This window comes from Bos mutus, unplaced genomic scaffold, assembly GCF_027580195.1.
Source record: "Bos mutus isolate GX-2022 unplaced genomic scaffold, NWIPB_WYAK_1.1 CTG201, whole genome shotgun sequence".
NCBI lineage: Eukaryota > Metazoa > Chordata > Mammalia > Artiodactyla > Bovidae > Bos > Bos mutus.
This window is the reverse complement of record NW_027219464.1, coordinates 366,997-381,060: the sequence shown is the minus strand read 5'-3', so window position 1 is coordinate 381,060 and position 14,064 is coordinate 366,997. Positions and strand designations below refer to the sequence as shown.

Below are 14,064 nucleotides of genomic sequence, written 5' to 3'. Positions count from 1 at the left end.
TTGACCATTGAGTGAAATTTCTATCTTTATACCACCAGTCATTTCATTGTGCATACATATTACAAATTTGATGTGGTGATTTCATTAAAGAGGTGTGTGAATTTTGCCTCCCGAGTGGAACAAGACCTGATATATCCTGCATAATTTTCTAGTTTTTCAGTATCAGATGGTACCCAAAGGCTTCCCTGCATTTCTCCCAGTAGACCCCCTCAGGGGAGAGGGTGAGAGGGGTCCCAGCGAGTGTCCTGGCCAGTTCCCTCCATTTGAGCTGCCTTAACCACAGCTGCTTTCATTTGATGTGTTTTGCATGCTGAGATTTTTTTTTTTCCCCTGATGTTTTTTTTGCTACTGAGTGAATAAGCTGAGTCTGGTTTCATGGGGTCAGAAAATAGCAAAACGTCTGCACATTATTTTATGTGACTTTGTAAGGGAAGGAAACTGCAAGGAAGTGTCACATGTGTTCAAAGAAAATTATTTGATTGGACGTAGCTTAAGCAGTTACCTGATTTGGGGAAGCCTAGTTGGCTGCTTGTGGTTGGTTGTTCCTAAGTTTTTTCTCGGATCTGAGTACATTGATTCTGACTTAGGTTTTGGTTTGTGGGCACAGACCTCCAAGGCTTCAGAGCCACCCCAGCCCCATGACTTCCTTGTTTAATTACTTTAAAAAGTGGAATATTGAATTTTCAGTTGGGAACTTGCTGAGTGTGTGGGGGCAGTTGTAGAGACCATGGAGAGGCCTCTCATGGATTTTCTGTCCAGGGCTGGTTTCTATTATCCCCGCCAGGCACATGATAGTGTGACAGTGACAGTGGTCAGTGAAGATTTAATGAGAGACTCTTACCTGTATGCAGATGTACTTGTGCCCACCTCTGGGTTAAGTTTAAATTTCTTTCCTGGAATTGTCACATGAGGCTTCTCTCAATTCCCATGTTGTCTAAAAAGACTATGCTGATCCTGCCACCAACCTCCATGCTTCTTCCTTCCCTAAGTGCCCATGGTAGTCATGTCAACGGCCTCCATTTTTAACACATGAGCACACCTTTCTTTCACATCCCCCAGCACCTAACATAGGGATGAGGTTTGGCAGAGAACCCAATTATCAGTTCTGTACTGAGATGACTGAATTAGATTTCTCAACAAGAATTCTAGAACCAGGGATCATTTTTTTCAAGAATGTTAATTTAAGACAAAATAGCTTTTCTTGATTAGTATTTAGGTTGGTTTAACATTATCAAATATAAATTAATTCCTCTCAACTTTTTATTTCAGGGGATAGTGATAGAAAGAGGAACTTACTCTGAGTTCCTGAAATCCGGGATAGATATTTTTTCCCGTTTTGAGAAGGGGAATGAGCAATCTGCACCATCTCCAGTTCCAGGAACTCCCACTGTGATCTCTGAGTCTTTGGTTCAGTCTCTCCAGTCTCCCAGACGCTCATTGAAAGATGCGGCTCCAGAAGACCAAGAAGTGAGTTTCTCATCCTGCAGTGTGCCCGGGTCTGTCTGCTCTTGGTGGTCTCACAGACCTTCAGTCTGCTCTGCTCATGACTTCTTCATTTGTCCCAAAGTAGACCCTAAGGTTCCCAAAGTCTTGTTCCATGGAACTGATAGAAGAGCATGAAGGAATCAAGCCTGCTCGGGGTTCCCCTTTGAGTGTAGGATGGAGAATCTTATGGACATCAGCAGTGGGTGCACTGCTATAAATTTCTGAGTGAATGTGGCTCACACTGATTGAGAACTCTTCAGTTAACCATAGTTACATCCTACTCATGTTGGTTGGCCCCAGTTTCCCTTATACGTCCCAAGGCTTAATGTGAAGACCCCCTTAGACTGAGTCCTGCTGTTGCCACGTTAAATCAGCTACTTTTCCTGTATGTTGGAATGTTCTAGCACTCAGGTGACTGATGGTATTATTTTGCCTCAGTGTTAGATGGTTTGTGATAGGTCAGAGATAACATGTGCAAAGGACCTGACACATGGTAGACACTTCAGTGTTAGTTCCCATCCTCCTTTCTTACCCTTCAAGACCGAGAACCACATCTTATCGACCTTGAATCCCAGTGGCCAGGAGAGAGCCGAGGACACACTAGGCTTCTGTGACTCTACAACGCATTCTAAATCCTCCAGAGAGAAATGCACTAGATCCTGCTTAAAAATATACACAGATATTCCTTGATATGCAAACCCAGGAGCCTGGAATGATTCTGATTCATTTTCTAAACTCAAGAATCACTCTCTGAAATTTAGGAACTAAATAGATTCAGATCATATGCTTGCAACGTGCTATGTAACTCTAACTCTCTGTGAACTCAGTTTACTGTATTTGGCTAGTGTTTTGAGTCCCAAGTATGTTTTATGTTTCTATCATTGAATGACACAAGTCATCTGGAGGGATACATTAGCTCCATATCATTTTGTGTGTTATTTTAGAGGAAGTTTCTGCATTTATACATTAATTGATTTTGTTGTGTGTGTGTTGAGAGTCATGTTCTATTTTAAGGAAAGCTCCCCAACAGTGAATAACCTCATGTGAATGGTGTTTGATTATTTCTCATAGATTCCTATGAGTGGGATGGCTGGGTCCAAGGGTAAACACATATGTGGTTTGGCCAGATATTCCCACACCCTTCTCTATAGGAGATAGACCATCCTGCACTCCTATCAGTGTATGAGATATGTCTGTTTCCCACAGCTTTGCAGAGGAGGACATTGTTGAACTCTTGAAATTTGGGGTTCATTTTCATTTTATTTTTCTCAATATAAATGTATTTATTTTAATGGGAGGCTAATTACTTTTTGTATTGGTTTTGCCATACATCAACATGAATCTGCTACAGGTATACACGTGTTCCCCATCCCGAAACCCTCTCTCTCCTCCCTCCCTATACCATCCTTCTGGGTCGTCCCAGTGCACCAGCCCCAAGCAACCAGTATCATGCATCGAACTTGGACTGGTGATTTGTTTCATATATGATATTATACATGTTTCATTGCCATTCTCCCAAATCATCCCACCCTCTCCCTCTCCCACAGAGTCCAAAAGACTGTTCTATACATCTGTGTCTCTTTTGCTGTCTCGCATACAGGGTTATTGTTACTATCTTTCTAAATTCCATATATATGCGTTAGTATACTGTATTGGTGTTTTTCTTTCTGGCTTACTTCACTCTGTATAATAGGCTCCAGTTTCATCCACCTCATTAGAACTGATTCAAATGTATTCTTTTTAATGGCTGAGTAATACTCCATTGTGTATATGTACCACAGCTTTCTTATCCATTCATCTGCTGATGGACATCTAGGTTGCTTCCATGTCCTGGCTTTTATAAACAGTGCTGCAATGAACATTGGGGTACACATGTCTCTTTAAATTCTGGTTTCATCGGTGTGTATGCCCAGCAGTGGGATTGCTGGGGCGTTTGGCAGTTCTATTTCCAGTTTTTTTAGGAATCTCCACACTGTTCTCCATAGTGGCTGGACTAGTTTACATTCCCACCAATAGTGTAAGAGGGTTCCCTTTTCTCCACACCCTCTCCAGCATTTGTTGCTTGTAGACTTTTGGATCACAGCCATTCTAACTGCCATGAAGTGATACCTCATTGTGGTTTTGATTTGCATTTCTCGGATAATGAGTGCTGAGGTTCATTTTTTAAAATTCCATTTCTCACTGCTCTTTTTCCCTTTTAGACTGAGAATATACAGGTTGTGCTACCTCTAGAGTACCATTTGAAAGGAAAAGTTGGTTTTAAGACCTTTAAGAATTACTTCACAGCTGGTGCTCACTGGCCTGTCATCATCTTCCTTATTCTAGTAAACATAGCAGCTCAGGTACGTAAGGGAGTTTATTTTGATTTGTACACTCAGTTATTTATATTGTATTTTATAATTCTTTTAATATATTTGTATTAAGAGATTTATCTCAAAGACTTGGCTCATGCAGTTGTGGGCCTAGCTTGGTGAATGTGGAATCAGAAAGGCAGGCCTGCAGACTGAAACCTCAGGTGGGAGCTGACCCTGATATCTTGAGACAGAATTTCTTCCTCCTCCAGGAAGCCTCAGATTTTGCTCTTAGGGCCTTTGTCTGACTGGATGAGGCAACCACAGTATTGAGAGTGATCTCCTCTATTTAGGTTCTGATGATGGATGTAAGCCACATTCACAAAATACCTTCACAGCAACATCTAGATGAGTATTTAATTGAATCACTTGAGACTGGCGCAACCAAGCTGACACCCAGAACTGACCATCACTGTACCTGACAAGCTTTTTGCTTTCCAAAATCCCAACATTTGTTTTGTTATTACTGACTTTGGAGTCCACTTGGATTTGCATTGAAGTACATTATATTTGGGGAGCAAAGTCTTCTAGGGAAAAGGGGATTTCTTTTAAATATATTAACATGTAAGATGCCCTCCCCCTGACCTGTGGTCCTCTGGGGTGTGGGGCTTGGCACAGACCTGAGCTGGAAGGAGCATCTCCATGTTCTGGAGCCTTTCTGTCCTCCATCCTAGTGAGCAGGGTGTGAGGCTCAGTGATGTCAATGTCTGAGTGACTGCTGTTTCCTGCTCCAGGTTGCCTACATCCTGCAGGATTGGTGGCTTGCATTCTGGTGAGTGATTTCTGGCCTGACCCAAAGAGCTGTGAAGTCTACACGAAGCCTCACTTTCCCACAGACTCAGGGGGGGAGATGGGGCTTGTTCAGCCTCCTCTTCTGACCCTCACGTAGTTTCCCTGAAGAAAGATGAAAGTTACTGTGGGTGGTATTGATCACCCTGTGGTCTCTCCCCATGTCCCTCCCTTCAGCAGCTTCTTTATAGAAAAAAAAATTTTTTTGAACTTTTAATATTGTAGTGGGAGGTGGCCGATTAACAATGTTGTGATCGTTCCTTTTGAATAGTGAAGGGACGCAGCCATACATATACATTTATCCATTCTCCCTCAAACTTCCCTCCTGTCTGCCACGTTATTATAACATTCAGCAGAGTTCCATGTGTTATACAATAAGTCCTTGTTGGTTACCTGTTTTAAATCTAGCAGTTTGTGCATGACCATCCAAACTCTCTAACTGTCCTTCCCCTCGGCAACCACAAGTTCATTTTCTAAGTCTGTCTTCACAGAAAATTTTGAAAACTGAAAGTCGTGATTCATATTTTTCCAGCATAATATACATTTCTTGAGTTGAGGTAATTTTTTGGTGATATCTGTGTAAACTCTATGTATATCTATAGTGTAATATTTTAAATTTTCTGTTCCATAGGGCGAATGTACAAAGTGACCTGTATTTTGGGGGATATTTGAAAGAAGATGAAGATGTAGTATTTGTGCTGAACTGGTACTTAAGAGTTTATTCAGGTAAATTTGAGTCATCTACTCTAGAATACCAGAGTTTAAGGTGCTTACAATGAGTCTGTGTGAGCAACGAGGGCTTTCAGAGTAATTCAGTAATGTCTTAATAGATTAAATATCTGAATTGCATTTACGCTGTGAATTAATTAGAATAATTATTTTAAAAATCTACTAGGGGTTGCATAGAGTCGGACACAACTGAAGTGATGTAGCAGCAGCAGCAGAAGAAGAAAAATTTGGATGAAGACTCTTAACTTGTTCCATAATGAATTTTTGTACTTAAGCCAGGATTGCATATTGAGAAAATCAGCCACTGGAAATATGTAGCTACTATGTATTCTAGTAGGTGCTTTAGCTAAATCTTATAACATTATATGGATGGGCAGATCAGATCAGATCAGATCAGTCACTCAGTCTTGTCTGACTCTTTGCAACCCCATGAATCCCAGCACGCCAGGCCTCCCTGTCCATCACCAACTCCAGGAGTTCACTGAGACTCACGTCCATCGAGTCAGTGATGCCATCCAGCCATCTCATCCTCTGTCGTCCCTTTCTCCTCCTGCCCCCAATCCCTCCCAGCATCACAGTCTTTTCCAATGAGTCAACTCTTCGCATGAGGTGGCCAAAGTACTGGAGTTTCAGCTTTAGCATCATTCCTTCCAAAGAAATCCCAGGGCTGATCTCCTTCAGAATGGACTGGTTGGATCTCCTTGCAGTCCAAGGGACTCTCAAGAGTCTTCTCCAACACCACAGTTCAAAAGCATCAATTCTTTGGCACTCAGCCTTCTTCACAGTTCAACTCTCACATCCATACATGGCCACAGGAAAAACCATAGCCTTGACTAGACGAACCTTTGTTGGTAAAGTAATGTCTCTGCTTTTGAATATGCTATCTAGGTTGATCATAACTTTCCTTCCAAGGAGTAAGTGTCTTTTAATTTCATGACGGCAGTCACCATCTGCAGTGATTTTGGAGCCCAAAAAAATAAAGTCTAACACTGTTTCCACTGTTTCCCCATCTATTTCCCATGAAGTGGTGGGACCGGGTGCCATGATCTTTGTTTTCTGAATGTTGAGCTTTAAGCCAACTTTTTCACTCTCCTCTTTCACTTTCATCAAGAGGCTTTTGAGTTCCTCTTCACTTTCTGCCATAAGGGTGGTGTCATCTGCATATCTGAGGTTATTGATATTTCTCCCGGCAATCTTGATTCCAGCTTGTGTTTCTTCCAGCCCAGCGTTTCTCATGATGTACTCTGCATATAAGTTAAATAAACAGGGTGACAATATACAGCCTTGACGAACTCCTTTTCCTATTTGGAACCAGTCTGTTGTTCCATGTCCAGTTCTAACTGTTGCTTCCTGACCTGCATACAAATTTCTCAAGTGGCAGATCAGGTGGTCTGGTATTCCCATCTCTTTCAGAATTTTCCGCAGTTTATTGTGATCCACACAGTCAAAGGCTTTGGCATAGTCAATAAAGCAGAAATAGATATTTTTCTGGAACTCTCTTGCTTTTTCTATGATCCAGCAGATGTTGGCAATTTAATCTCTGGTTCCTTTGCCTTTTCTAAAACCAGCTTGAACATCAGGAAGGGGATTACAAATGAATTCCACCCTATGGTTCAGGTTGTTCCAATTCTTTCTGAATAAACAGACTTGTATTGATCTTGGATGAAATCCTCTGGCTGCATGGGCCATAAATAAAAGCATTATTCCCTCCCAGGTATGCAAAGCTCCTCTTTCCACACTGCTCATCTCTTGGGCTTCACTAATAACTTGAGAAGCTAAGCAGGGGAAGTCCAGTGTCTGGAATTAGGATTCCTTCTCTTTCTTACCCTTAGATTACAGTGTTCCTCCTCCCCAACTGTGTGATTAATTCAAAATTTGGCTTGCCAGACTAATATTCACTATTAACATGAATTTCTCTATTCACAAGAATATTTAGAATATATATAGTAAAGCATTACATACTATTTAAAGGATGTCTTTAACAAAAATTTTAAATGCTTTCTTTATCCATTCATCTGTTGATGGACATTTAGGTTGCTTCCATGTCCTAGCTTTTGTAAATAGTGTTGCTATGAACACTGGGGTGCATGTGTCTTTTTGAATTATGGTTTTCTCAGGTATATGCCCAGTAGTGGGATTTCTGGGTTGTATGGTAGTTCTATTTTCAATTTTTTAAGGAACCTCCATACTGTTCTCCATAGTGACTGTAGCAATTTACATTCCTACTAACAGTGCAATAAGATTCCCTTTTTCCACACCTTCTCTAGCATTTATTGTTTGTATATTTTTTGATGAGAGCATTATGACTGGTGTGAGATAATACTTTATTAGAGTTTTGATCTGCATTTCTCAAATAACAATATTGAGCATCTTTTCATGTCCCTCTTGACCATCTGTATGTCTTCTTTGGAGAAAGGTCTATATAGGTCTTCTGCCCATTTTTTGATTGGGTTGTTTTTTTTTTTTGTTATATTAAGCTGCATGAGCTGTTTGTATATTGTGGAGATTAACACCTGGTCAGTTACTTATTTTGTAATTATTTTCTCCCATTCTCAGGGCTGTCTTTTCATCTCATTTATGGTACATATAGACACTGGATCGGGGAGGGGGCTCTCCGGGTAGCTCAAATGGTAAAGAATATGTCTGCAAAGATGGAGACTTGAGTTTCATCCCTGGGTCAGGAGGAGCTCCTGGATAAGGGAGTGGCAACCCACTCCAGTATTCATGCTTGGAGAATTCCATGGACAGAGGAGCCTGGCAGGCTACAATCCATTGGGTTGCAAAGAATTGGACAGGACTGAGTGACTAACACACATGTAAACTGGAATGTTACTTATCCACAGAAAGGAATGAAATTGGGTCATTTGTGAGATGTGGATGGACCTAGAGTCTGTCACACAAAGTAAAGTAAGTCAGAAAGAGAAAACACACAAAAAAATACTTGTATTAATGCATACATTTGGAATCTAGCCTCTTCACGTATCACTGCCTTATCATGGTGAAGGGGCTTGTGTAACTCAATGAAACAATGAGCTATGCCATGTAGGGCCACCTAAGACGGATGGATCATAGTGGAGAGTTCTGACAAAATATAATCGACTGGAGGAGAGAATGGCAAACCACTCCATTGTACTAGCCATAAGGAACCCATGAACTGCATAAAAAGGCAAGAAGATATGACACCAAAAGACTAGCTCCCCAGGTCAGAAGGTGTCCAATAAGCTACTGGGGAAAAGCAGAAGACAACTACTAATTTTCTGAGTCATAGAGAAAGCAAGGAAATTCCAGAACAACATCTACCTCTGTTTCACTATCTAAGCTAAAGCCTTTGACTGTGTTTATCATAACAAACTATGGAAAACTATTAAAGAGATTGGAAGCTATTATGGAAACTATTAAAGACCATCTTACCTGTCTCCTGAAAAACCTGTATGCAGATCAAGAAGCAACAGTTAGAAACCTGTATGGAACAGCTGATTGGTTCAGGATTGAGAAAGGAGTACAACAAGGTTGTTTATTGTCACCCTGTTTATTTAACTTATACATAGAGCACATCTTGTGAAATGCTGGGGTAGATGGCTTACAAGCTAGAATCAAGATTGCTGGAGGATATCAACCTCAGATATGTGGGTGATAGCACTCTAATGTCAGAAAGCAAAAAGGAACTAAAGAGCCTCTTGATGAGGGTGAATAATGAGGGTAAAAAAGCCAACTTAAAACTGAATATTAAAAAAAACTAAGATCATGCATCTAGTCCCATCACTTCATGCAAACAGAAGGGGAAAATGTGGGGTCAGTGACAGATTTCCTCTTCTTAGGATCTAAAATCACCGCAGATGGTGACTGCAGCCATGGAATTAGAAGACAATTGCTTCTTGGCAGGAAAGCTATGACAAACCTCTACAGTGTGTTAAAAAGCAGAAACATCACTTTGCCAACAAAGGTCTGTATACTCAAGGCTATATCCTTTCCAGTAGTCATGCACGGATGTGAGAGCTGGACAATAAAGAAGGCTGAGCACTGAAGAATTGATGCTTTAGAACTGTGGCGCTAGAGAAGACTTGAGATTGAGAGTCCCTTGGACAGCAGGGAGATCACACCAGTCAGTCTTAAAGGAAATCAACCCTAAATACTCATTGGAAGTACTGATGCTGAAGCTGAAGCTCCAATACTCTGGCTTCCTGATGTAAGCATCTGACTCACTGGAAAAGACCCTGATGCTGGGAAAGGTTGAAGGCAGAAGGACAAGAAGGTGACAGAGGATGAGCTGGTTGGATGGCATCACCAATTCATGAACTTGGGCAAACTCTGGGAGATGGTGAGGGACAGAGAAGCCTGGCGTGCTGCAGTCAATGGGGTTACGAAGTGTTGGATGCGACTTGGCAACTGAACAAACAACAGCAACATGGAATCTAGAAAAAGGGTACAGATGATCCTATTTGCAGGGGATGACTAGAGTCGTAGCTGTAAAGAATAGATGTGTGGACACAGAGCAGGAATGGGGAGGTGAGGGAAATAAATTGAAAGATTAGGATTGACATATACACACTACCATGTGTAAAACAGATAGCTAGTGGGAAGCTGCTATGTTGCACAAGGTGCTTAGCTCAGTGCTCTGCAATGACCTAGAGGAGAGGGATGGGGGCAAGGGAGGTCCAAGAGGGAAGGGATGTATGTATACATATAGCTGATTTACTTTATTGAACAGCAGAAACTAACACAGCATTGTAAGGCAACTATACCCCAATATATTTTTGTAAATAAGTAAAAATTTAAATATCCTCACAGGAAATGCTTGTGAAAGCTTTCTGCAAAGAGTAAGTTATGTAAAAATCCACTCATTGAAATTTGGTATTTATTTTATTAATCACTTGATAAGAAGTTTGAATCTACCAGCTGTTTAACTTCTGAATTGGTGGACAATGAGGCCTTAAAGAAGAAGGAAGGGATTCTGTTACACATTCATATAGGATTGTGGGCTAAGGCAAATGCCTGTTGGTGGAATTCAGGAATTTAAGCAGCTTTCAGTATTTAAATAACACTGATATGGCAGCTAAATGGAAAAAAAGTACTTGATGGAATATATATTGCTGAAGTTATCTCCATTCAATATAGCATTGTGAGTTGAAGAGATGTTTGGAGGGCTATTTTTATTTTTATATGCATAGTAGTGCTCATTTATATCATTGATAATACATAAATTTAAATGATTAATTTATTTATAAATGCTTTGGGGTGCTATTAAATAGTGAGAGATTAGTTTATTTTGTTTAGATTATCTCATGTCAAAATATAATTTGTAGTTTCTTGCAGTTCAGTTATTTAAGAGATTGTCCACTTGCAACCTAACATGGTATTTTCATGCTCTTTATATCTACTTGGGCATAGAAGTAGCTACTTTATTTTTAATATTTTTAATTTTTATTAATTTTTATTATACTTGCTTTCCAATGTTGTGTTAGTTTCTGTTGTACAGCCAAGTGAACCATTGAACATATATCCTTTTTTTGGATTTCCTTCCCAATTAAGTCACCACAGAGAATTAAGTAGAGTTCCCTTGTAAATTGCAAGGAAATGGTAGATCATTTCTCCTTTTCCCCGTTAATTCATGTGCTGGTAGCAAAACATTGGAGAAGGGAATGGCAACTCACTCCAGTATTCTTGTCTGGAAAATTCCATGCTTAGAAGAGCCTGGGGGCTACAGTCCATGGTGTTGCAAAGAGTATGACTTGACTGAGCAACTAACACTTTCATTTTTACCAAAGCATACCTTTCTTTCAAATTATGGGACATGTTGTAAATAATGAGATTTGAAATGTGGAGAAAGGAAGATCTTCTAGTTGTATAATTATCTGTCTTATAAGTTTTATTAGAACTTGTAATTGAATTAGGCAAGCCTAGAATCAAGCTGCAGTTTACACATTTTCCCCCATGTTGTTTCCATTTAGTGGGAAGAAAACAGTGATTTTTATATTTTTCTTTATAAATGTATTTTTGAAAGCATTAAAATCTTACAGAATCTACTTTATATATATGTTTTTATTCTGTATATATGTAAATCTCTATACAAATTTTATTTATAGAATAAAATGCACAGTATCTTTCTAAACTGCCTGCCATGCTTTAGCATGCTTAAGGATCAGACAGAGATCTTGTGCTGAGTGATGTTTCTTTATTTCAGGGTTAACTGTGTCTACTGTCCTTTTTGGTATCACAAGGTCTCTGTTGATATTCTGCATCCTTGTTAATTCTTCACAAACTTTGCACAAGATAATGTTGGAGACCGTTTTAAGAACTCAGGTATTGTTCTTCCATATAAATCCAATAGGTAAGTCAGACACCAAATTTCTTAATGAATATGTCTTGTTAACACATTACATGCCTATTTACATTTTCATATTTGAAAATGGAAGAGATGCCTGGAAGAAAATCACTGTGTATGTTTATTCATTTTCTACAAAAGTCTTCACAAATAATTTTTCCTACCAGAGAATATCTGAATATAGGAGCATATAAGCCTTTATTCCAATTTATGCATGTCTGTAAAAATATATGAATGTTTACTTTGCAGGATGATTTAGGAGTCCAATGAAACACCCAACAAATGATGAAAATGTGTTGAAATGTTTTTGACTAGTTGTTAAAACGTTGGCTATGTTACATAATGTTAAGCTAACTAGGAAGGACCATCTTCCAGGAACGTCTCTACAGAAGACAAGCTGTGTGTTTCTTTCTTTCATTGCCCATTCATTTCTAGGACCACAGAGCTCTGACATGCACTCATATTTTCAGTTTTACCTAAATGGTAATGTAAAATTAATTAAAATACAAGATCAGTGAAATGTAAGCATCCTCTTCAATAAAATTAACTGTCTAGTTTTACAATGGACTTTTGATTACATTAAAGATGTCTTGTGGTACCTAGCAGGAGGATCTTCATTATTAAGTAAGAAACACTCTTACTTAGGTTGGTTTCCCAACCTTACTTAGGAAGGTTTCCAGTGGTTGGTTCCCATACCCTGAGGCCTTCCACCTGTCTTGCTTCTGAAGGTGGCCTCCTGACCTGGGTTTCTATGAAGAGCTAGTTCATCAGCACACATACCACTCTGCTCAGTTGGTTAGACTTGTGCTGAGGCCCAGGGTGGCTTTGCTTTTGCAGGTCATGATTGACAGGGCCTGATGAGGCAAGGATGTGACTGGAGAGAGGACAGCATTAGCCTTGGCCTGGCCATCAACTAGCTGCACAATCAAGGCCAAAGTAGGTAGATACTATGGGGCAGGCAAATCTCCAGGCAGGATGTTGTAACGGTTATAAGTATGGACTCTGGAGCCAACTTCCTGAGTTCGGTCCTGGAGATAGTTACTAATAGTAATAGCCAGTTATAGTTATTTTAATACTTATATGTTAGTTATTTAATTTCTCTGTGTCTCAGTTTCCTTGCCTATAAAATGAGGATACTATTCACATCCTTAGCAATATCTTGATGTTGTGGGCATTAAGCAGGTTAATATATTCACAGCACTTAGCACAGGATCAGTGCCTAATGAACCTAAGTGAGGATGTTGACATGGTGTCTGGGAAATTCCCCTCCTGTGAAATGGGATTAACCACTGCCCTTCCTGTTTCACAAGACTGTTGTGAGGATTAAATAAGGCTGTTTAGTGCAGCATCTTGTGTACATTTATTCAACACATGTTCTTTAATCCAAGCACTGTAAGGAGAATGGTAAACTGCAGAGGCCCACACAATCTCATCTTATTACAAAACTGGAGTGAGGAAGTGATTGGAAGTTGTTGCTATTATGGCTGTGAACTAGCTCTACTTTTCCTGCTAATGGGGAACCTACAGTTGTAAATTTGGGAGCATCAAATGGGACTGTTATCAGTTATAATTTATGTTATCACAGCCTCTGAGTGCTTGTGACCACTGTTAACCAGGCTCTTGATGACCTGTAGGCATCTCCAGATGCTGATTTATTATTCAAGGATTTGGAACAAAGTTTAAATCTTTAAGGTCACTAATCCTAGAGCAGCAGGCATACCAGTGTGTATCTTGTCTCCCGCTCCTGTGTCTATTATCAGAATTTCATCCCTTCAAGAAAATAGAAGCTCAAATAAGTACAGCAAAGTTAGGCCCTAAGGTTTAGGGGCATCGGTTTTTTACTCTTTTAGCAGTATATTAAATTGAATTCTTTCCTGTGTTTATTTTCAAATGTAGAATTTGTGATAGATTGTCTTTGTTTCTGGTATGTGATGGCATGAAGAGAGAACCACGTAGAGTGGTATTACTTGTTACCAAGTTCAAGCTCGCTCTGCTCGCCTCACAATGCTGATAAGTCTTAACAGATGACGTGTTAACGCAAAGGAAAATGACTTTATTTGGAAACTTGGCAGACTTAGAAGATGGCAGACTGATGTCTCAAAATAACCATCTTATTGGAATCTGGATGCTTGGTTCTTTTATAGAACAGAGAGGAGAGAAGGCGAGGAAGTAAAGTCAAAAGGCCATTTATCTTGCACAATAAGAGGGTATTTGTTCATTTTTTTTTCTTTTCTGCAGCCATTCACAGGTGGTGAGAGTCAGATTGTCTCCCTGTAAGCTGAAAAAAGCCATTTTCATTTAACATCCAGACAGAAGGGCAGGGTTCCCTGACCAAAGCAATGACCAGCAGTGGTCAAAGAAACACATCCAGCATGGAGTCAAAATTGG

General features: G+C 39.9%; 1 protein-coding gene across 5 annotated transcripts in view; it reads left to right on the top strand.

Annotated features, from left to right (window-relative positions):
* Window positions 1–14,064, top strand: part of LOC102288035 (ATP-binding cassette sub-family C member 4-like) — a 146,271-nt gene that overhangs the window by 44,159 nt on the left and 88,048 nt on the right. For all 5 annotated transcript variants that reach the window (XR_011463454.1, XM_070366752.1, XM_070366750.1 and 2 more), the window contains exons 12-16: window positions 1,270–1,467; window positions 3,687–3,827; window positions 4,571–4,608; window positions 5,257–5,351; window positions 11,536–11,682. Coding sequence is in view for 4 of the 5 variants with exons in the window: in XM_070366752.1 (XP_070222853.1) it covers window positions 1,270–1,467; window positions 3,687–3,827; window positions 4,571–4,608; window positions 5,257–5,351; window positions 11,536–11,682 (619 nt within the window). In the remaining variant the exon portion in view is untranslated. The remainder of the gene's footprint in view (window positions 1–1,269; window positions 1,468–3,686; window positions 3,828–4,570; window positions 4,609–5,256; window positions 5,352–11,535; window positions 11,683–14,064) is intronic.